Genomic DNA, 24202 nt, shown 5'->3' with positions numbered 1-24202 from the left:
GATCCGTAAGACCGTTTTACAAGAGACTTACTCTATTTTAAAACATTGTGCTTTTTAAAAACCTAAAAATCTTGTATAAAATCCTCTGCAAAGGAGATAAATGCACCCGTTTTTTAAAAGCACCGGTTATAAAAATATCTTTAATTTAATGTAGGTGATTGATGTTTTTTATTTTTATATATTTCACGGTGACGATAATTATAATTTGCCCGTCAAAACTTAGATAGATCATAGATGCAATATACATACGTTGTGAATCAAAATCTTAGTCCATTACCGATTCAGTATGATCTTTTTTATGATGATAAAATCCGCAGCTGTTGTTATTCGATTTACACTAGAGAAACTCTCGGACTAACTAAGTTTTTTTTTATATGAGAACTGAATGTTGACTTATATTTGGATTTAGAGGAAAAGACCAACTTATTGTACCGAAACCAAATTTCTTCTAGTTAAAATATCAAAATCCAAAACATGCTGCCTTTTAGGATGATTTTGTTTATCTTCTGATATCTTCTTAGATTTAAATAACAAAATAAGATATAAATAGATAGCGCGTTTACAGAATGCGGTTTCGTTGCTATTTATTGGTGCGAGATTTAAATTTGCTACCAAAATTCAACTTTTACCTGCATCGAACGTAATGTGCATTAAACTTCTCACTTCTCTGCATAGGTCGGTACCCATGATGAAGGAGAGCAGTGGCGGAAATTGTAGCTAAAGTTCGTTGAAATCCATTCGATTTGTATTGTTTCTGGTGTCCTTTCTCCAGTCGCAGGTAGAAGACACCGGTGATCCTCTTTTCTGTGGAGATCTCCTCTGTATTTCCGTCCGTTGTTGGTTGGTCTGTTTAAGCTTTATTCCGCTTTTGTTCTGCAGACTATATTGGTGTATTCAACGAAGAGATTTAACGATTTTTTTATATGATAAATTTATGTAGATTTGGTAGATTTTTATTGACTTTTATAGAATCTCAAAGATTTGTAAACAGATTTCCATGGACTTTTGTAGATTTTGTTCAATATTTTTGTAGACATTTACAAATTTTTTGATTGATGGTACAATTTTTATATTTTTATAAATAAATATTTTTTAAAAATTTCTTGAAACTAGTAATTATTAAACATAAATGATAACTTCATTTTGAAATAAATTTTATAATGTAAATAAATTTAATTATTTAAAAAATAAATATGTTTAATATATGAAAAAAATCACAATTCAATTTAACAAAATCAAAATTTCAATATCCGTCTATTCAATATGTAAAATAATTAATCAATAAAATTTTAATTTATAAGCATATATATATATATATATTATATTTAACAAATTTTTATATCAATATAGATAAATAACTAAACAAAACATTATGAAATTTGATAAATTTTGAGCAGTCTTTACGACAAAAATCTAAGGTCCATTATTATCAATATGATCAACGTCACTCCACATTCGATTTTTTATAGCATCCCTCTATGCATTTGCATTTGCTCGTTGTTGTTCTTGAGTGTCAAATATTTGATCAAAATTGTTATCTTCGTAAACTTGTTCTGATGAAGGGTGTGGAACTTCATTCATTGGTTCAACTAGAAATTCATCAGATCGACACTTCTTCCGAAGAAAACTGTGCAATCCAGCACAAGCCAATACAAGCTCCGCCTGTGTTGTATATGGAAATGGAGGAGCAGTTTTGAATATTTTGAACTGCGATTTATATATAACAAATATCCTCTCAATGACGTTTCTCAAAGAAAAATGACGAAAATTGAATAACTCTTTTACATCTTCAGGGTGACGATCTTAACCAGTGAATCCAACCAGTCAGTTGTGCAACAAATCATCTTCATTACAAATTTCTAATTGATATAAATTTAAAATAGTTTATAAAATCCATTCCAAATAAATTTAATTTAATATTAATTGATCTCTGAAGCTTTCCAATCACTTTCCCCCCGAATATCCTTCCACTACACGACTCGTACTCTTATGGCAAAAACATAATAAAATAAAAGTTCAAATACAAAATTAGATGAAGAAAAAAATTACTCAAACATAAACATTATAATTTATTTGAAAATTATTATCCAAATTTATGTAATCGATTTTTGAATTGTTGAATCATTGGTTTGAGAAAATACAGAAATCGAAACAGATTATTTTTTAAGAAACTGAAAGTCAGATGTACAGACTTCCCCATATCACATTATATGCAAAAATTTGGAGCACGCACATAAACAAACAACGAACGGAACACAGAAAGAGATACATAGAAATCATAATATGTTTTTGTAATCAAATATATAATGATTCAAGAAAAGAATCATACCTCTGAAATTCGAGGAACCCTTGACTTGTCTTTAGAGAGGAGAAAAGCGCTGTTTTTGAATGAGGAAGAGATATATATGGATGAAAATGATATTTTGTTTGATTAAAAATCTATCAAAATTTCTAGGGTGAGTGAGTAGAAGACAATTTTTGAATTTCTATAGTTGTACCTAGAGTTTTAAGATTTGCACGTAAATAATTATATTAGAATAATTGTAAATCTTTGAAAATATTGGATACTTATAGATTTTTATAAATTTTAAAAAAGTCAAGTTTGAATACCTCTAAACTTTTTAAGACTCAAGAAAAATCTAATTTGAATATCAATAAACTTTTATAGAGTTTATAAAAGTCTATGTTCAATACCTCTAGACTTTTAAACTCAACAAAAATCAATAAAAATAATTAAATTTCAAAGAATTTGTCATAAAGACTGCTCAAAATTTATCAAATTTCATATTGTTTTGATTAGTTATTTACCATATACATTAAAAAATTTATTTCAAAGTGAAAATGTCATTTATATTAAATAATTATAAGTTCAAATAAATTAAAAAAAAATATTTATGTATCAAAGTACAAAAATTGTACCATCAATCGATAGATTTGTAAATACCAAATTCTACAGCAATCCATGAAATTCTGTTTACAAATATATATGATTCTATAAAAATAAATAAAAATCTACCAAATCCATGAAAATCTATCCTTTGAAAAAAATCATCGTTAAATCCCATAATTAAATACACCCCCGCTAACATTGAATACACACCCGTTGACGTGGTTTTATAATTATATCGTTTGATTTCGTTGGTGCATGGAGGATGGCAAGGGCAGGCAAGATTGCCTACAAATGTAGAACCAGGAAGAAGGTTTGGGTAAAGAAAAAAGGTTCCGATGAATCAGATGAAGATTACATGGTGGGCGAAGAAGATGGGCTTGATGAATCAGAGGACGAAAAGCATTCGTTTGTTTCTGAGGATGTGTCAGAAGAAAGTTTAGGGGAATTTGAGGAGGAAGAAGATGATGATGATGAACCTGAGGAGGATTTCGGAAAAAAGAAGATTAAAGAAATTTCTAGACCTAGAGGTAGAAAGGGAGAAAAAAATAGTTGGGTTGGTAAGCAAAGAAAGAAACAGGCAGCTTATAGTGAAGAAGAAAACCAAGAAGATGATAATTTCGATGGTGCTAAACGAAGAAAGAAAAGTAGGCTATCACAAGACGTAGAAGAAGATGGTGGTGGTGACATAGAACTTTGGCATGGACAAGAGAAACCAAGAAAGAAAACTCGGGTTTCATCTGCAGAAAAATATGCAGATTATGTTGAGATTTCGTATCGAGAAGAGAAAGGAGACGATGATTATAATGATTCTGATGACAACATTAATGAAGAATTTGCACCAGATGATGAAAAAGAATTGCTTGCCACAAAGAGGAACAGGGTGAGCAGGCTTACCAGGCAAGCTGCTGCTCAGATTGCGAAAGGGCAAAAGAAGGGCAAGGAAAAGTTGGAAGACATGACGATTGAGGTAGGGAAACAGGTCTGTGGGATTTGTCTATCTGAGGAGGGGAAGAGAACAGTCAGAGGAATATTAAATTGTTGCAGTCACTACTTTTGCTTTTCTTGCATAATTGAGTGGTCAAAGGTGGAATCTCGTTGCCCCCTCTGTAAGCAACGGTTTGCAACAATCAGTAGAACTGCACGAATTGATGGCAAATATAATTTGAGGGATGCGGCTATTCCTGTTCCGGAGCGAGATCAGGTATTATTTTACATTAGTAGAGGCATGAATTAATTGTGGTTGATGGATCTCTCTAATTTTTCAACAACATTATTTAATTCTGCCGAGTACAGGTTTATCAACCATCGGAGGAAGAGCTCAGGGGCTTTATTGATCCATATGAGAATGTTCATTGTGCGGAATGCCAGCAAGGTGGGGATGACGCACTTATGCTTCTCTGCGATCTCTGTGATTTACCTGTGCACACATATTGTGTCGGTCTTGGGCATGAAGTACCTGAAGGAAATTGGTACTGTGATGGCTGTAATCCAACCGTTCTTGGTTCTTCAAATGTACAAACTATGAATCCAACCTCTGATCATGGAGCAGACCACAATTTGGCTGTTGTTTCATCTCCTGGCGCCACTGTTCGAGAAACTTTTTATCTCAATGAGTTACATGTGCCTGACGCACCATTGACTCAAGTAACTGGACACTCGGCTCCTACGCATTCTATTGGAGATTTTCAGGCGGCTTCTCCTTCATCTGGGTCGGTGGCGTTTACTCTTTATGAAAGACGACGAATACAGCGACAGATACATCAACTTCCTAATTACAGAAATCGACACTTGGATAGAAGTGATGTTGTTGCCCAAGTATCAGGTGGTAGTCCTTTTGGCTCTCAAATTGGTCAAGATGGGTTAATGGCACCTCGACAGACTGTTACTCCAGCAAGAATTGAACAGCAAAATGTTTATCACCAGGGAAGACTACCCAATCATTCAAACCCCTTACTTGATAGTAGGGAAGCTCTTTCTCCAAGATTAAGCAGTTTGAGGGGACAAATACTTGACAATGAAGCCTCTCCATCCAGGGATCACACGCTTAATGGACTGCCCTGTAATGAGTATATTGGGATCAATCTTATGATTGGTCGGGGTTTGAGTAATCAGCAATTCCATCCTTGCAGTAGCCGGCTGCCCCGAGGCCCTGGTACTAGCTTATCACCATGTCAAAGTAGAGTGATGATCTACTCACCTCGAGAAAAGGAACAAGTTCAGCCGATGGTTAAAAGACATATAAAAAGCTTGTCCAGAAATATGGAAATAGGTATGTCAATAAATCTGTACACATAAGCTGCATGTCTGCAAGTTTTCCGGCAACTATAAATTAAACGTATATAACAGCCACTGAAAAGTCTTAAGAACAGGGGTTAAACAATGTCTCTTCCATTACTTTTTATTTTGTCTATAAAGCCTGAATATCAGAAAAAAGGAAGCTTTGTATGTTCTTTAGAATTAAACTGTGATGTGTTGTGACAGAGATCTCGTTTTACATAATAAATGCTCCTATCTCACTAAACTTTAGTCGAACATCTTACATCGATTGCTCATGTATTCTCATGGAAGAGGTTCAGTTTGAATATTCTCGCAGTTACCTCATATTAGTATTAGGAACTGCTAGCCTTGTGATTTTTGTTCACTTGGAATAGCTGCTTTGTTTCAATGCAGGCTACAGAACCTTCAAAGACGTTGCAAGGACCTCTACACACACCGTTTTAGCTGCTGTTGGATTTGAGCACCGGCAGAATGAAGTTTACCCAGGTGGAGGTTCGAGCAGTTCTGGCAGAGGATCGCAGGATACAGACAGGATGCGAGCAGAGTGGGAGGCACAAAAAACTATTAATGAGCATCTCCGTATCGACCTGCAGGCGACGCAGACCACTTTGGAGGCGATCCAGCAGGAGAATGCGTCGTTGAAGGATAGGATGACGAGTCTGGAGGAGCAGGTCCATCGACTCGTCGCTGGATTACCACAGCCACAGCCACAGCCACAGCCACATACATCCCGACGAGTTCTATATGGTCGAGGCTCATCTAGCAGAGGACGCGTTTTACCAGGGTCATCACATTTTGATGACCCATACGCAGCTGGATTCTCACATCGTTGACGTTCGGGTAAGGTCCTGAGGTACTCGCCTGAGTACATTCCACCATCATAAGACTTTGGTCACGACGACGGTGATGGCGATAGCGGCGATGCATACGACGACGATGAAACTTAGTCTCCTAGTTTTTTATTTTATCTACACCTTTATTTATTGAGACTTATGAGCGGTTTGTTTTTTCAGTTTTATGACATTATTTAATTTTGTTGTTCGATTATTTTATCGCAAGATTTAATCGTTTCATAGATTATTTACAAATTTGATGAGTTGAGAAGATTAATTTAAAAATATGTACAAGTAATTATAAAACTAAGTTTTTTTAATTAAATTATAAAACAAAATATTTTTTTTAAAAAAAATAAAAAATTGCGACGGTTGATATATTTTGTCGCTAATTAGCGACGGTTTATATACTCAAAACTGTCGCTAATTAATGACGATTTTTGAAAACTCGTTGTAATATGAAAGCGACGGTGACTTTAACGACGGCTTTAAGTTCCGTCGCTAATTAGCGACGGTTTTAGCGATGGAAAAAACCGTTGCATCGCTAATTAAATTTTTTTTTGTAGTGATACTAGCACGCAGTGTAGCCATAATTGCTGGCAATATGTTAGATGGTAGACAAGTATTAAATGAGACAAACACTAAATGAGGTGGGAGCACGTTTTGTTAGACAACAAGCAAAAGTGTGTGCATAACAATAATTTCGTAATTTTTTTTTTTAAAATCAATATGTAAATACAAATTTAGTTTAGATATAAACAAAGTGTGTGCGTAATCACCTTCATCCTTAAAAAGAAAAGGTTTGATACAACGTTTGATGCGAATAAGAAAAGAAAAATTAAATCATATTAAAATTTTTGGAAGGGTGAATAAATATAAAAATTTTATGCTGAAAAAAAATAGTAGAAAAATTCTGAAACTCGATTGGTTTGACTGCTCTTATTACCAACTCCTTTCAGCTACTATATTGGTTTCATACATACTATTTTACTCCAGAAATCAGAACTCTATGCACAACATAAACAGAAAAACTGCAAAATTTTAGAAAAATAAAATATTATTACATACATCCTAAAAACAAGAATTAAAAAATGATTCGGATTCAATACAACCAAATGTATTCTTGCCCAGCAGAGTTTTAACAAAAGTCGAGTAAAAAAACTCAAAACGATCAGGAGACTAGAACTGCATTTATGCTAGAAAAAATCGATAAAGATCAGAATCTAGAAATAGCGCGATAAGTACATCGTCATCTTCTCTATCAAGGCCTAGTGAATGAAAACGAAATACATCGAGTCTTTCATTTGCTTCTACTAATTCTACAGAAACATAAAATTACACTTATTGCTACAACTTATTTTTACCACGTGTTTCGATTCTCGGACACAATGGCCACGATCCATTTTACAGGTTCCACAAGCATAGCAGCACCCACAGATGACCCTTATAAATTATCATCAAGCATCTTAGATAGCATTATTCCTTGAACAAACTCACATCTCTTCGTCTTCTCCTCTTTATCTTCGATAGACAATGGAGGTTCTTGGACCTTTCTGCAAATAGTAATCCAATATATATCATCATTACTTGCCAATGTAAATTCCGCCTACTTGAAAAAATGAAACTACATATATACTTTATCCCTCCAAGTACGTTAAAAAAACTCGTTTTCTGCAGAAAAAAACCGAGAAAAATAGGAAATAAAGCCCAACATAACGTAACTAGTCGGTGATAGAAGTAGCAATATCAATAATCACAATTTAACCACTTAAACTATATACAGCTGGTAAATGAAGCTATCAACGTATATTTTCATCTTCAAGGCTGCAGATTATCACTAGAGTCCAATAGAAATATTATTGGAAAAAGGTATGATCCGAGTATAATAAAGGACATTTCAAAGATCCTGGAAATTTTTAAAGGATCTAAAAGAGAATATCTTTTTTATGGTTCTGATACCAACGATGCATGTTCTGGTTCTTATTTTGTTCCAATTTTGATAAAATCCCATCATTTATACAATTTAAAATTAGAATTTGACTCCATTTTCCGCATCAAGATTCTAATCATTAAGCTTAGCCTTGGTGGGAGCAGAACTGACCACTAGCCAACAAGGACGACAAAAGGATCTAGCAATTTCAAATTCTTCATTCATGTGAAGTTTCATTCATATGAAATAGCATATAGTTTAACTAGCTAGAAATATCAGGTACGAGTTTATCGTCATTATCACTAATTTCTTCTGTGGTAGCCAAATGCTTAGATTTTTTCTCGAAGGACTCTAGTTTATTCATAAAGATAATGACAGATGACTAAATTTTTTATTCACGTCCCAAGAATGGCGAGAGAACTACTAAATTTGTGGAGGCAGTTGCTGCAAGAACGAGTATACATCAAGAAATCTGTATCAATGCCTCCGAGAATCTTGGAAAAAAAATATGAGGCACCAACCATTAATTTCAAATTCCTATTAAATTTCAAGGAGGCTACTATGAGCTGAAAACAAAACCATATCAAAAAATGTCAAGTTAACTTAGCACTATTTCAACGTTAAATCGGACTTTGAACCATTCTTCAAACATTATAAGAAGTTAATAAAAAAATATTAGTCTCAATGGACTGGTCTCTAGTCTAAACTAGTTTAATGTACTTTCAAACAAAACCAGCACTCTGGAATTCCCAGGTAACTTAAGAATATCATTTCGCAGAGCTAACCAACGCCATTAGAAATCATTAATTTGAGTCACATTTCCCCAAATTAGAGGGAGATGGAAAGACCAAAAAACGAGAAGTGCGATGGATATAAAAGTGGATCAGATCATTTCACCGCAAACACTGACAACTCAATGATTAAAAGGAGAAATCTGAGTTCAATGCTCAACAACGTCAGAATATTATATTCTCAAAGCCTTCAGCAATTCACCATAAGGTTAATAATTAAATGGCACCTAATGGCACAAGCGAGAATGGAAATTTACATAACGAACTAAAACATTACCTTTGTGAAATGGCATCAGTTGTGCTTTTGTTAACTGACACTGACTCAGTTGACGTGTTAGATGGAACACTTTCAAAATCTTGAACCATTGGCAAAATAAATGAAGACAATAGCGGGTCTGGGGCTGCATTGCAAGAAGAAACCGAGGAGGCTGACCCTCCAAAAAGGGACTGCAAATTACCTTCTTTCAGTTCCCTCCTCAACAAAGAAAGGGTTGAATAGGAACCAGATTTTCTTGATTTCCTCTTGCGCTGCATGTGATCTCCCGTCAAGGAAATGAATGTACATGATCATGTCATCATATAATATACTATTCATATCAAAATAACAGTTGATCTTTTAGTAATTGCAACACTTCCCAATATTTGAGAAGTCAATGCCACATTTTTAATATAGTTTTCATGCAAAGAATAACATAAATCTCAAGTGGCAAGATGGATATAAGCTTATATGTAAAAAAAATTCGCAGAATCAAAATACAGAGAAACTACATAGATGCAATTCGATGAGTGGGAAAAAACTACTTGGAAACAAGTAGATAATCCAAGAAATAGCACAGTAAAAGAAAGGATATCTTAAAAATATTTCCATGTTGCAAGGTTATATGTGCTACCATGTCAACACCAACCCTCACGGAGCACACCGGACACACCTGCAGAAAGAATACATATTTAACATAACTTCATACAAAAACATCCGAATAATATTGTTTAATATTATATTTTTGCAAACAAAAGAAACAAAACAACAAATGCTTAAGAGACATTTTCTTCTTAAAATAGCTTCATCCGATGATAGCCCGAGGAAACAAAATCTTTCCAGCAGAAGCGCATTAAAGATTACTCAAAGAAGATAAACATGTCCCTCAAATACGAGCACATGACCTCATCTCTACATATCATGAAATTGTTAATATAAGTGAGGAGCCTAATTATTTGTGTAAGGGTATTCTAGCTATTTTGCATATATTAATGTAGCTTTGATATTATTTATATCTGTTGGTAGCAGTCATGGTATTAGAATTCACGAATGGAGAGAGAGACAGAGAGTGACAACAAAAGAGTTCTGAGAGGGCACAAGTTCTTGGAAAATTTACTTTGTTTGTTGGTTTCATTATAGTGGAAATTTGCAAGCGGTTCTCACATCGAGAGTGAACCGCTATAAATCTTGTTTGTTTTTGTGTTTATTTTTCGTTGCCTTTTTTGGCTTTCGGTACTCAAAATCAAGACTATAATTCCTAACAATTGGTGTCAAAGAGTCGTGTTGAATTTGAAAGCGATGGCTAGCGAAGAAGGTTTGGTACATGGGATTTGAGAATTTGATGACAAGGATTTTGCTTTCTGGAGAATGCAAATCGAGGACTATCCGTACGGTAGAAAGTTGCATCTACTGCTTGCATGGAAGAAACCAAAAAAGACTTCAGAAAATGATCATTTCGACTGACACTATCGACGAACGTGGCTCATAATGTTGCAAACAAGAAATCGACTTCGAGTCTGATGAAAGTTCTGTCAGATATGTAAGAGAAGCCTTCCACAAATAATAAGGTATTTTTTATGAAAAGGTTTTTTAGTTCGCTGACGATAGATGGGGCTTATGTAGCAGCACATTTTAATGAGTTTAATACAATTGTCAATCAATTGCCTTTCGTTAAAATTAATTTTGATGATGAGGTATGTGCCTTGATACTCTTGGTGTCTCTACCAAACAGTTGGGAACCAGTGCGGGTTGCGGTTAGTAATTTTGTTAGCAGTGAAAAACTGAAATTTAATGATATCGGATATATAATTCTTGCAAAAGAGGTTCACAGGATCGATTATGGTGAAACTACGACATCAGGTTCTGCCTTAAATATTGAAGGAAGAGAAGAGGCAGAGGAAATAACAATCTGGAGTGTTGGAACTGTGGGGGACGAGGCCATCTGAAAAAGAATTGTACGACCCCAAAGAAAAACAAAAACAAGAACAATGCTGCAACTGATGAGATTCAGGATTAATTACTTTTGTCTATTGACAGTCCTGTTATTCTTGGGTTTTGGATTCAAGTGCGCCCTTTCATACAACTCCTCATCATGGAATTGTTAAAAATTATGTTGCTGGAAATAATGGGAAAATATATCTGGCTAATGGAGTACCCTTGGATGTTGTTGGTATCGGAGATATTCGTTTAAAGATATCAGATCGGGCTGTGTGGAAAATACAAAAAGCGGGACATGTACCGAAGTTGATGCAAAATTTAATTTCAGTGGGACAACTGATGATGAAGAGCATAATGTCACGTTTTGTGGTGGAGCGTGGAAGATTACAAAAGGTTCTATGGTGGTTGTACATGACAATAAAACTGGAACTCTTTATAGGACTTCATATTGCAGAGATATGATTGTAGTTGTTGACTGCTATGCCAAGTCATATTTGTGGCATTGCAGACTCGTACATACGAGTGTAAAGGGGATGAAAATGCTTGTGTCGAATGGGAAAATACTAGAATTAAAATCTGTTGATCTTCTTCAGTTATGTGAAAGTTGTGTTTTTGGAAAACAAAAAAAAAACCAGTTTCTCTAAATATGGCTAAGATATGAGAGAGTTGGAGTTAGTGCATACTATGTTTGGGGTCCTTCACCTATGAGTTCTCTACGAGGATCTAACTATTATGTGACATTCATTAATGATTCTACCAGAAATATATGAGTTTATTTTGTGAAAAATAAATCTGATGTGTTTGATACTTTTAAAAAGTGGAAAGCCGTGGTAGAATGTGACAAATTTAAAAGTGAAGTGTCTGAAATCTGATGATAGAGGTGAAACATAGCTGATGAATTTAAGAAGTATTGTGCCGAGAATGGGAACAAGATAATGAAAACTGCTCTTAGAAATCCTCAACAAAACGGTTAATGGCTGAAAGAATGAATAGGGCCATGAATGAGCGTGCAAGGAGCATGTGGATTCATAAAGAATTGCCCGAGGCATTTTGGGCTGATTCGATTAACACAACAACTTATTTCATTAATAGCGGTCCATCGACTTATTTGATTAGCAGAGGAGGTTTGGAGCGTCAAAGAGGTAATTATTCTTTTCCGAAAGTGTTTGGTTGCCTCTCTAATGTTCATGTTGATCTTCTGCTACAAGCAAACTCGATCCAAAGTCTAATAAATGTTAATTTATAGGCAATGGTGATACTGAGTTTGGCTATCGATTCTGGGATGACCAAAATTAAAAAATTATCAAGAGCAGGATGTAATTTTCAATGAGCAGGTGTTGTACAACGACAAACTGGGTAAACAGGTGAGTGATTGGCAACGAGATGCTCCAATTAATGAAGAAAATATCTGCCGACAGACCAAGATAATGTAATCCATAAACTACTAATGCACCGAATCGAGGAGATCGTCCAGAATTTCTAGGCCACCACTGAGATCTCTCAGTTGTATTTTGTTGTCTGACATAGGTGAACCAGAAAGTTAAGAAGTAATGCAGGTTGATGGATCAATCAAGTGGGAGCTAGATCACGATTCTTTGATGTCTAATCAAACACGACAGTTAGCAGAGTTACCATAGGGGAAGAAAGCATTGCAGGATAAATGAGTTTACCAGATAAAAGAAGAGCATGATGATAGCAAGCGCTATAAAGCAAGATACATGGCGAAAGGTTTTCAGCATAAATGAGGAGTTGATTATACCGAGATTTTCTCTCTGATGGTTAAACTAACCACATTAGGAACTATACTTGGGTTAGTTACGCAAGAAAATATGCATCTTAAGCGTATGGATATAAAAAAGACACTTTTTCATGGTGATTTAGAGGAAGAAATTTACATGCAACAGTCACATGGTTTTGATGTAAAAGGAAATGAGAAAATGGTAAGTAAACTTCAAAAGAGTTTGTATGGTTTGAAATAGGCGCTTAGACAGTGGTATAAAAAGTTTGACAATTTTATGAGCAGTGAAGATTTTTTGAGATGTCAGGCAGATCATTGTTGTCACATAAAAAAGTTTGATAGCTCTTATAGCATTTTAGTATTCAATGTAAATGATATGTTGATTTATGGAGCTAGTCTGCTGGAGATTGATAAATTGAGAAAGGAAAATGTCTGAAAAGTTTGCGATGAAAGATTTAGGTTCAGCAAAACAAATCCTTGGGATGAGAATTACAAAAAGGTTCTAATATTATCTCAAGAAGAATATGTTAAGAAAGTGTTTCGCAAATTTATATGGATAGAGCAATGCTGGTGAACACATCTTTAGTTGGTTACCTTCGTCTATCCAAGGATCAGTCACCTTCGTGTGAGTAGTGAGCTTACACAGACAAGGTACCACATGCTTCTATAATTGGTAGTCTCATGTGTGCAATGATATGTACTATATCGACATTGCACATGCAGTGGGAGTCGTAAGCATGTTTATGAGGAATCCAGTAAAAACAACTTTGGGAGGAGGTGAAATGGATTCTCAGATATTTGAGAGGTACAAAATTTCAGCTTTATGCTTCAGAAAATCGGATTTTGGCCTGCATGGATATGTTAATGCCATTGTTATCAAAAGAGCAAGAAGCATTAAAGCGCTCAGGTGTCCTGGGACTCAAAGAGCGAAACGCACGTAAAGCACAATAAATAAAATATTTTAAAATGATAAAAATAAAATTAATTTATTTTAAAAATATAAAACATGAGATATCAAATATTAAATCATCATCATTTTCATTTTCCAAGTATAAAATATTAAAATGTGAGAGCAAAAGGAAAAGGCGATATGGGGCATAGGCAACAAGATATTATGGTTTCCCCTGCTCTAGTTTTTAATAAATTAAGGATAAATCACACTTTTAATGCGCGATTTCTCATATGTTGGATTTTTTTAAAAAAAATTGTTTTCTATGAAGCGCAAAAAACGAAAAAAAGTAGCATAGAACGAAAAAAAAGTAGCAAAGAAGCGCACAAAAGCGCACACCTCATGGAATCCGTGCAATGCGCGCCTTTTGCGCTTTTGAGTACTATGGTTGAAACTGACAAAGCTGGTGATATAGATGGTAGAAATAGTACTATTTGATTTGTTTACACTCTGGTAGTTACAATAGTTAGTCGGGCTTCGAAATTGCAAAAGGTAGTTGCACTTTCTACAATTGAGGCCGAGTATCTTGCAGTCTTTTTTGGAAAAGTTGGGTCACAAATATGAAAGAGCGTGTTATATTGTAACAGTAAGTGTATTTATTTGGCAAAGAATTTTGTTTATCATACCAGGGCAAAACACATACATGTTCAATATCACTTCATAAGATTAACCTTGGAGGATGGAATTCTGGCTCTTGAGAAGATTGAAGGAATTCGTAATCCAGCTGATATGTTGATGAAGACTGCGACAGCTGAGAAACTGAATTTATGTACAACTTCAGTTGGACTTCTCCACTGAGGAGTGAGGAGTCGCTACCGCTCCAGGTGAAAACGGTCGATGATGGTGGATTAGTCTCCAAGTGGGAGACTGTCAATACATGTATGGAGCCTAATTATTTATTTAAGGGTATTTTAGGTATTTTGCATATATTAATGTAGCCTTTTATTATTTATATCTGTTAGTAGTTGTCATTGTGTAATAATTCGCGAATAGATAGAGATACAGAGAGTGACAAGAAAAGAGTTATGAGAGAGGACATGTTCTCGTAAAATTTTCTTTGCTTTCTTGATTTCGTTATAGTGGAAATTTGCAGACAAGTGGATGTAGCTCTTATATCGAGAGTGAAGTCAGTGAACCAATATAAATATTGTGTGATCTTGTGTTTATTTTTCATCATCTTCTATGACTTCGATAATCAAAATCAGGACCATAATTTCTAACAGAAACAAATTTGATTAATCATTTTCCAAAACTTGTGGAGCTAAAAAAATTATTATTAAATAAGAGCTAGCTAGTTGAGTATCAGAAAAGCATTTCATATGAGAGTAGCATAATGAGTACAACTTAAATTTTTATATTGTACTCAGAGTGATAAGAAAAAAAAATAAAAAATAGTTACCCCATTGTTGGTCTCCACAGGATGCTCATCATCGATGTGGCAACAGAGTCCCACAATGTCGAAATATTCTGAGCAGAAAGGGCAAATATATTCTTCCCTCATATCATCCTCCACCTCGAGTTCCTCGAAACCCATAAGCATTTCTGCATCAAAATTATCCCACTTCAGCCCTGCCATAACACACACACACACAGAATCCCATCAAAATCAATGTAAATTTGGTAGCAACCAATCTCATATAAGAAAACCTCTCAGTATAAGATAAAGCTATGAACAGGAAAAATCTTTATAATTCAACCTTTAAAGAATATATTCAATAGAAAATGTTTAGCCCCAAGCACAAGCCAGTTTTCAACACAAATATGTGATTCCCAAAAAAACCGTACTGAGCCCAAGGGTACAATTGATTTCGAATCCAGTACTCAAACAGAGAGCTAACTTCTCAAAGGAACATTTATTCAATCACAAACCCTAAGTAAAATAATTCCATTTTCATCGCCCGTACACACTACCTTAGGACCTAAATCATTACAAAAAAATGCAACCTTTGATCAACATCCACATCAAATCAACAAATTCGAGAAGCCCAGATGGAAATTAAACGTTCCAGAGAAAAGTGAGATAATAATCTCAAGCACTAACCAGATCGAGATTGAAGAGCTGATTTATAGCTCTTGGTGACAGAAGACACACGAGCAGACCAAGAATTAGAATCCATGGCTTCCTTGTTTCCACTTAAAACACAGACTGAAAATGGTTCTGGGAATCCGAGCTCTTTTCCTATCAAGAGCTGATTGAAAACAATCAACAGTTGCCTGATTCGTGAAACTTTTGGGCCATAATATTCTTGATTTTGTTATTTTCTGAAGAAGTGAACGAGTTCTAATTCCGATGGTGATGAGAGGAGTGAAACTGGAGAGGGTTGGCTGAGCAATTGATATCTTGCAGGAAGAAGAAATGTAAAGCTAATTTCTGCGGTACTTTTAGGACAGTGAATTGGGTCGGTTGGCGCGTGCAGTCGCTGCTCTTCACGCACGCCACGCAATGTGTGTGGTCGAATTTATCGTTGTAGATTACCTTAAACAGCTCAATATCAAAAATTATAATTTTAGTTTTCCTTAAGATGAATATTGATTTTAGGTTTTCTTAATCAACATATTGTTACAATTAAATATCTTAATATGTATATGAGTTTTTTTAATTTAAATTTAAATTTTATTATATAAGAAAACATATTACAAGGGTAATTGTTTGCACAATATTTGATTTGTGGGCGTGGCAAGTGCGAAGATGTCTCGATTTGTGTAAATACAATGAAAATCTAACTTTTAAGAATCACAATGATTATGGACACTAAATTTGACGGTTCGTTATAATCTCCTAAACAAATACAACACCAAAACAAAAGAAAAGACAATAGAACTTGATGAAATAAACTCTTAACATGATTGTGTATCAACAAATCATTAGAAAATTACAAAAACATGAAAAAATATAACAAAATAGTGCTAGAATATGTACATTGATGCTAAAATATGACTGGAAAAGCACGAAAGAAGCTTGACTAAATCTATGAGAATTCTGCAAAGAATTGTTTGGAGTTTTTGCGAGGTGTGTTGCGTCCTCTTCTCTGTAGGCGATGCTCCTTTTCTTCCTAGCAACTGTGCGGTTCTTCTAGGTATCACAAATTGTATGAAATAAAACTTTTGTTGATGGCTGTTGAATGAAGTGTCATTTAATCATAAATAAATTAAGAGTTTGAAACAAAATTAATTCAATGCATTTAATTTTTTTGTTTAAAAATTTCTTATATATAAATTTTTTTAAAATTTTACGTAAATATTTCTTCAAATCTTTTCGCGCTTTTTTTGCACATTTTCCCGAGTGACCTTATTTTTTACCCTCCATCGACGCTGAATTATACCGGGCCAATTTAAAAAATGGGATTAAGACATGAAGGATTTAAAAAACAAGGAGTCTGACTTTTTTTTTAAAAAAATAAGGGGTTGACTCTTGATTTGTACGTTAAACCTTAATTAAACTTCTAACTTCCTAAATTAATTGTTCTCTTCTCTTTCTTCTCATTCCACGCACATTTTCCCCAATTATCAGCTTCCCAAATTTAAAGAACTCATCTACCTCTTCCACGTTACATTAAATCGAAATCGACCACTGTTGTTGCTCAGGTGTTGTTGCGCTCATTCCTCAGATCCAGATCTAAATCTACTCCCACATATGTTGCCCCCATTCTTCTGTATTTGAAGACCAATTCGTTTGTATTTGAAGAAACATACAGTAAGTTTGCTCCATTTTCTTTGAACCTAGTTCAATTGTTTTCTTCATTTCATGCAGCGATCGACCAAAATTAAGATCAATAATTTGTGTCGTTCATTGTTTTCTTCATCGATCAAAATTAAAATCAAAAATTTTTTTCAATCAAAATTAAGTTGGTCGATCGAGAAGAATTTTTCCTGGTCGACCAAACTCTTATTGGTCGACCATGTTTAGTGAAGAAGAAAAATTTTTCATGGTCGACCACACTCTTAATGGTCGACCAAGATTGATGAAGTTGTTCTTGTTTTTGCCGAAATTAAGTCGGTCGACCGTGATCATCTTGGTCGACCGACATAATTTCTTGGTCAACCAACAATTTTTTGGTTGACCATGTGCGGACATTTTTTTTTTGTTATTAAAAAATTTTGCCCATTCTAATTATCATATTTGTTTGTGCACTTTGTAGATATGCCAACAGTTATTGTTGTTCATTTTGATGGGAAATGGGAAGTGACGGAGGGGCTGGTATATAAATGGAATCCAGGGCCCAATGCAAAGTTTGTTGCTATAACAGTGGATGATGATATTTGTTATTTTGAAAATTTAAATAGTGAACTATATAGAGCTGGGAAAGTAGAAGACACTGCCAACTTGAGGTTGAGTTATCTTCTATATTTGCCGTGAAACATTCAACCAATTTATATAGAGAATGGCCATGATTTGAAAGCATATTTGTATCTTGGTTGTCCGAGAAGTAGGCCAGTGCTTCAAGTTGAAATTGAATGTGTTGCTTCTTTTGATTCTTTTGATAATGTGCACGGATATGGTATTGATGAAAACAATTGCAATATTAACGAACAGAGGCATTTTGATGATTATTTTCACTTGAATATTGTTTCTGTGGATCGTAATAATAGCAGTGATTTTTTCGACGAAGCACATAATGTGGATGCCATGCATGTGGATCGCAGTAACACAGACGAGTTATATGATGAAGCACGTAATAACGCAATTGAGGTCGAGGCAAATTTGGTTCAAAGCAATGACGCAAATTTGGATGATACATTTTCATCTACGGATGGTTCAAACTTGTTTGTTGGTCAAGAGTTTCCAAACCTGAGAAGCGGTGAAAAACGAGCTAATTAAAATAAGTTTGGAAGCTTGCTTTGAATTTGAGACGGTTAAAAGTAGCCAAAAGGTGTACGTCGTAAAATGTGTAGTGTCTGATTGTAAGTGGAGAATTCTGACCTCTTTGATTAAGAATGATTCATGTGCATTCTCCGTTCGAACATATTGCAATACACACACATGTGGTTTGACTAGGAGACGAAATAGAATCCGTGGAGCGAGTTCTGCTGTTGTTCGTGATATGTTGGTGGATAATTTTCAAGGTCATCCAGTGCCAATTGTACCAAAGCGGTGATGGCGATGATGCGCAATAGTATGAATGCTGATATATCATACTATAAGGCTTAGAAAGGAAAAGAACTAGCAGAAAATATGTTGAAAGGTGATCCTACGCAGAGTTTTACTAAATTGACTTGTTATTTGCACATGGTTGAGCAGATGAATCGAGGAAGCATAACAGACATATTTGTCGACGAGGAAAATCGATTCAAATATATGTTTCTTGCTTTTGGTGCATGCGTTAGAGGATATCGAAGTATGCGAAAAGTTGTATCAATTGATGGTACGTGGTTGAAGGGCAAGTATAATGATGTTTTACTGGTGGCATAGGCACAAGATGGAAATTATCACCAATATCCTTTGGCGTGGGGAATCGTAGATGTCGAGTGTACTTCTTCGTGGAGTTGGTTTTTAACGAAGTTGTTAGAAGTAGTACCAGACGATGATGAATTGGTGATAATTTCTGACAGACATCAGAGGATCATTAATGCGATTTCTACTGTCTATAGAAATGCGCATCATGATCATTGTACGTGGCATTTATCCCAAAATATGAAGACTAGATGCAAAAAGAAGGGTGCAACCGAAATGTTTTTGCACATTGCAGAAATTTATAAAACATTCGAGTTTGATATTGCATACAATGATTTTAGGAATAGATATCCTGAGGCAGCGCAATATTTGGACGAGAGAGACTCACTTGATAGATGGACTCGAGCGTATTGTCCGAAGACCCGTTACAATATTATGACGACAAACGAGGTTGAGTCGATCAATGCTAGACTACTTGAAGAAAGGAAGCTGCCAATCATTGCACTCTTAGATTCTTTGCAGAAACTGACCTCATCTTGGTTTGCCCGATATCGCCACACATCAATTGCAAGTAACACTAACTTGACCCCTACGATCGAGGGGATTATTCGTAGCAGGTTCACAGATGCCCAAGGAATGCAAGTTTTTGAATTAGGACGTCTGGAGTTTGATGTTAGGAGTCGTGGACATTCGGCCATAGTGGACCTCGAATCAAAAAGATGCACATGTCGAGTTTTTGATATTGATAGAATCTCATGTGCTCATGCCATCGCAGCCAGTTGGTTAGCGAAGATTGATTTATATGATATGTGTTCAGAATACTATTCTACAATGTCATGGTGCATGGCTTACTCAAAGACTGTGTATCCCGTTCCGGAAGAAAATGAATGGCCACGCAACATTAATTTTCCATTGGTGTTGCCTCCTTTGTTAGAGAAGAGAGTTGGCAGAAGAAAACGAAACAGAATTCCTTCGATCGGTGAATTCAGCAAGAGATAGCTTGAGGGTCGACCAAAGTTTTATTTTTGGTCGACCATGAGCCTAATGGTCGACCATTAGCTTGATTGGTAGACCATAAGTTTTTTTGGTCGACGTTCAAGCTCATGGTCGACCATTAGCTTGATGGTCGACCATTATTTTTCTTTGGTCGACCATCAAGCTCATGGTCGACCATGAGCTTGATGGTCGACCATTAGTTTTCTTTGGTCGACCATCAAGCTAATGGTCGACCATTAGTTTTGTTTTTTAAATAGATATTAATAATTGTCGAAAATATGTAACATGATTGTGAAATTAGGATAGTTGTGAGATTATGATTCCATTATTCATATGTAAATTAAAACATGTAAGGTAATGCAATTAAGATTCATATTTTTTGTTGTGAGACCGTTGGCAGATCGTGACACATGTCAATTATTACATATAATATAATCGTGAAATTGCGCTTCATATTTTTTTAAAAATCAAAAAATAGTTCGATTGTGATTCCACGATTCACAGTTAACTTAAAACATATAACATAATCCTGTTTTTTAAAATGTAACAAAACACTGAGATTGTGATTCAGTGATTCATATGTAATTTAAAACATATAACATAATCCTGAAATTACGATTCATTTTTTTTAAAATATAACAAAATAGTTTGATTGTGATTCCACGATTCACAGTTAACATAAAACATACAACATAATCATGTTTTTTAAAATGTAACAAAATACTGAGATTGTGATTCAGTGATTCATATGTAATTTAAAACATATAACATAATCCTGAAATTACGATTCATTTTTTTTTAAAATATAACAAAATAGTTCGATTGTGGTTCCACAATTCACAGTTAACTTAAAACATATAACATAATCCTGTTTTTTAAAATGTAACAAAATACTGAGATTGTGATTCAGTTATTCATATGTAATTTAAACCATATAACATAATCCTCAAATTAGGATTTATATTTTTTTAAAATATAACAAAATAGTTCGATTGTGATTCCACGATTCATAGTTAACTTAAAACATACAACATAATCCCGTTTTTTAAAATGTAACAAAATACTGAGATTGTGATTCATATGTAATTTAAAACATATAACATAATCCTGAAATTACGATTTATATATTTTTTAATGTAACATAATTGTGAGATTGTGATTCAGTAATTCATATGTTTTTTATATGATGAATCATGAATTTACGGGTCTAAACCTAAACTCTTAAAACCCTAAACCCTAAACCCTAAAACCTAAAGAACAATGGTCGACTAAAAGGACACTGGTGGTCGACCAACAAAATCTAATGGTCGACCATTAGCTTTTTGGTCGACCATTCTAGCTTTTTGGTCGACCAGACAAGCTATTAGTCGATCAAAAAGGAGAGTGGTCGACTAATAAGCTTATTGGTCGACCAAAAAGCTAGAATGGTCGACCAAAAAGAATACTGCTCGACCAAAAAGGAGAGTGGTCGACCAACAAAAAATCCCAAATAATTACATAAGAAACAATGTTCCAATAATTACATAAAATTGTCCGATACATCACAATAATTACCAATCATTAAGGAACATATTACAAGCTAAAAAATATCTAAACTCAGATACGAATCTATCATCTAAAGTTACTACTACTTGCGCACTCTTCCTAGACAAAGAGTATCCAGCAACAGCTAACACAAATGCTCCCGAATCTTCACTGTGAAAAAAGAAAAAAAATGAGAAGTTAATATTTACTGTAAAATAAAAAAAAGAATAATGAAGTTATTATATTTTAAATAGAAAGTTGACAACATACTGTATAATCTTGGCACGGAATTCATCATGTAGTTTTATATTTCATGGCCTCTCGGGGTGTGAGTTGTTCCCAACAATGGATAGCAGACGAGCAGCGTTTATAAGTATAGGCTCTATTTCTTCATTCAGATCTTTGAATTTGGGATCGTGCCTTCGCTGCAAGTCATATATAATGCACTTATTCACCCCTGTCACGAGTTTAGCAAAAACCAACGCCCATCTCTGTAGACAGGGATGAGAATTCTTCGTGTCTTTTCCCACGAGAGACACGGTCATTCTGGATCACTACCTTTGACTTTGCTCACAATCCCTGCCAGATTTATTTTGAAATCGATATCTTTATCTTCGGCCAAAACTGAGATCGCAGTGTAGAAATGTCTGTCCATCAACGAATCATCTGTCGACTTCACTTCAGGATATCGGATCTGCATCTCAAGCAATCCACGGAGAGCTTCGCCGATGTTCTGAATTCAACATAACAAAAGGTTTTCAATGTTTTAAAAGAAGTTCTTTGCAAATTTAAACTTTATAAAAGATTTATTTAAAAGCTTACAGAGACAGTGACACGCGATTTTGTGATCGCCATGGGCCCGTAGAACGACTTCTCATATTCGACGCAAAAACCTCGAATCCTACTTGGCGAACGGTCGATCATCGATGCCCTAACTCGCGCCAGCGAGTTGTTTACCTTCAGTGTCATGGTCTCTGCAAGTGGCCTCACACCGTCATCTATAAAATGATCAATTGTAACAACTTTAATGCAAATATAAACAATAAACAAGGTATAGTTTAATAACCTCTCGACGTGGTCGCCTCGCCTCCTGACATACGCGCATCTGAAGTCACTTGAATATCTAAAAACATAAAGTATATTGTTTAATATACTATACATAAATATAAATATAAAAAATGTGCATTACCTCACCTCCTGCGGACTCCTCTGGAATGCCTTGAAGGTTAGGCTCAAATATCTGTTGGGTTTGGCTACTACTGCCAAATTCCCTACCCAAATTATCAGCCACACCTAATAGCGTACATTAAACAAATTAAAATAATAACAACTTTAATGCAAATATGAATAGACAAGGTTTAGTGTAATAACCTCTCGACGTGGTCGTCTCGCTACTTGACTTACGCGAATCTGGAGTCACTTGAATATCTAAAAACAAAAAGTTTGTTGTTTAATATACTATACATAAATATCAAATCAAAAATGTGCATTAACTCACCTTCTGAGGACTCCTCTGTAATGACCAGAAGGTTAGGCTCAAATATATGTAGTGTTTGGCTAGTACTGCCAATTTTTCTAGCCAGATTATCATCCACACCTAAAAGCGTACATTAAACAAATTAAAATAATAATGAGAATTCTACTAAATCATTCTATTACATAAACATAAATATAATTAATAAAATTAACTCACCAAAATATGCCTCGGATGCTTTCCTCTCCCGCCCTCTGCTATAGGCTATGCTATAATCTCTGTCCTGCTGCACTGTCATGTTAGACCTCATCTCAGCAAAACCAGCTCTAATCTGTTCAGTCAAACTCAATCTCAACTCATCGAGACCAAGATTGAAACTCGATTTCAAGTCATCTAGAGCTTGATTTATATTCCTGATACACGCTCTGGTCTCAATAAATCCTGCTGACATCTTAACATGCATAGACGTAACAAAATCCTTCAACGCAGTCAATCGCCGCTCGAAACGATGCTCCAAGGGTGATGGGCGGCGGGAAGGATTGAGTCCAAAGTGGACTCTAGGACCCGTACGCATAGGAGAACTGGTGCTAGAGCTGGATCTATTGAGATCACCAGGACGGGTGCCGGAAACGTCAGGAGATGCATGTGCAGAAGGCGTGTGCTGGACAGAGGGAGCTGAATGTGCAGAATGGATGTGCTGGACTGAGGGAGACTCCAGAGGGTGCTCGCCACATATGACTGTCTGACCCTGCCTCCAGAGCTCGAGTACCCGAGTGGTGACCGCATCGGGCGCAAAATCAACAAAATCCCCGGTCGTATAATACGCTGAAACGAGCTCCTAGAGAGTAGGAGTCAAACATCCAAGACAATCCTACATTTAATTAATAACGTATCAGATTAATTAAAAATTAAGTCCACAATTATTATATCAAATCAATTCATATTACTTACATCTATAGCACAATCACCAAAGGTTGCAGTGACATCAACAACAATTGGGGCACAGTTTGACGGCCACGTGTTAGTCACCCACTGAAACATCCTGGGCAACATCAAATCGTCCACATCTCTTCTCCTTGCAAACTTTTGTGCCACGCTCGGATAATATTCATAAACGAGGATCTGTAACATAAATTTAGAACAATGTTATTAGTAGAAATAAAGATAACAAATCCAGTTTTAACATTCAAAAAATAATATACCTGCAGAGGCAG

At 35.2% G+C, this 24202-nt stretch overlaps 3 protein-coding genes across 4 annotated transcripts; 1 reads left to right on the top strand and 2 right to left on the bottom strand.

Moving 5' to 3' along the window:
- Positions 1 to 3093: 3093 nt before the first annotated feature.
- LOC142519325 (uncharacterized) lies at positions 3094 to 6208 on the top strand. The gene is made up of 3 exons (XM_075622307.1): positions 3094 to 4091; positions 4184 to 5159; positions 5561 to 6208. The coding sequence occupies exons 1-3, from the start codon at positions 3153 to 3155 to the stop codon at positions 5998 to 6000; spliced, it is 2355 nt and encodes a 784-aa protein (XP_075478422.1). The 5' UTR covers positions 3094 to 3152; the 3' UTR covers positions 6001 to 6208.
- Positions 6209 to 7155: 947 nt separating this feature from the next.
- LOC142518255 (protein DEHYDRATION-INDUCED 19 homolog 3-like) lies at positions 7156 to 16051 on the bottom strand. 2 transcript variants are annotated; one of them, XM_075621002.1, is made up of 5 exons: positions 15644 to 16051; positions 15002 to 15144; positions 9573 to 9650; positions 8999 to 9255; positions 7156 to 7553 (listed from the first exon to the last, which is right to left on the bottom strand). In XM_075621002.1, the coding sequence occupies exons 1-5, from the start codon at positions 15717 to 15719 to the stop codon at positions 7445 to 7447; spliced, it is 663 nt and encodes a 220-aa protein (XP_075477117.1). In that variant the 5' UTR covers positions 15720 to 16051; the 3' UTR covers positions 7156 to 7444. The 2 variants fall into 2 exon arrangements, with proteins under 2 accessions (XP_075477117.1, XP_075477116.1); XM_075621001.1 differs by having other exon boundaries at positions 15002 to 15171; positions 15644 to 16047.
- Positions 16052 to 21580: 5529 nt separating this feature from the next.
- LOC142519792 (uncharacterized) lies at positions 21581 to 23562 on the bottom strand. The gene is made up of 8 exons (XM_075622818.1): positions 23208 to 23562; positions 23013 to 23111; positions 22919 to 22942; positions 22709 to 22807; positions 22581 to 22637; positions 22337 to 22512; positions 21785 to 22247; positions 21581 to 21685 (listed from the first exon to the last, which is right to left on the bottom strand). Exons 1-7 carry the CDS (start codon positions 23560 to 23562, stop codon positions 22056 to 22058), a joined length of 1002 nt encoding a protein of 333 aa, XP_075478933.1. The 3' UTR covers positions 21581 to 21685; positions 21785 to 22055.
- Positions 23563 to 24202: the final 640 nt, after the last annotated feature.

The sequence above is a fragment of the Primulina tabacum genome, chromosome 11 (assembly GCF_025594145.1).
Source record: "Primulina tabacum isolate GXHZ01 chromosome 11, ASM2559414v2, whole genome shotgun sequence".
Lineage (NCBI taxonomy): Eukaryota > Viridiplantae > Streptophyta > Magnoliopsida > Lamiales > Gesneriaceae > Primulina > Primulina tabacum.
This window is presented reverse-complemented; position numbering and strand designations above follow the sequence as displayed.

Excerpts from the sequence above, each read along its gene's own strand:
- LOC142518255 (XM_075621001.1), bottom strand. The coding sequence starts at position 15,719 with ATGGATTCTAATTCTTGGTCTGCTCGTGTGTCTTCTGTCACCAAGAGC. Across the intron at positions 15,172-15,643 it reads AGCTCTTCAATCTCGATCTG|GGCTGAAGTGGGATAATTTT; the intron begins GTTAGTGCTTGA and ends GTGTTATGGCAG. Across the intron at positions 9,256-9,572 it reads AACATGGAAATATTTTTAAG|ATGCAGCGCAAGAGGAAATC; the intron begins ATATCCTTTCTT and ends ACGGGAGATCAC.
- LOC142519325 (XM_075622307.1), top strand. The coding sequence starts at position 3,153 with ATGGCAAGGGCAGGCAAGATTGCCTACAAATGTAGAACCAGGAAGAAG. Across the intron at positions 4,092-4,183 it reads CTGTTCCGGAGCGAGATCAG|GTTTATCAACCATCGGAGGA; the intron begins GTATTATTTTAC and ends TGCCGAGTACAG. Across the intron at positions 5,160-5,560 it reads GTCCAGAAATATGGAAATAG|GCTACAGAACCTTCAAAGAC; the intron begins GTATGTCAATAA and ends GTTTCAATGCAG.
- LOC142519792 (XM_075622818.1), bottom strand. The coding sequence starts at position 23,562 with ATGCGTACGGGTCCTAGAGTCCACTTTGGACTCAATCCTTCCCGCCGC. Across the intron at positions 22,808-22,918 it reads TCAAGTGACTCCAGATTCGC|GTGTGGCTGATAATTTGGGT; the intron begins GTAAGTCAAGTA and ends GTACGCTATTAG. Across the intron at positions 22,513-22,580 it reads CGAGGCGACCACGTCGAGAG|ATGACGGTGTGAGGCCACTT; the intron begins GTTATTAAACTA and ends ATCATTTTATAG.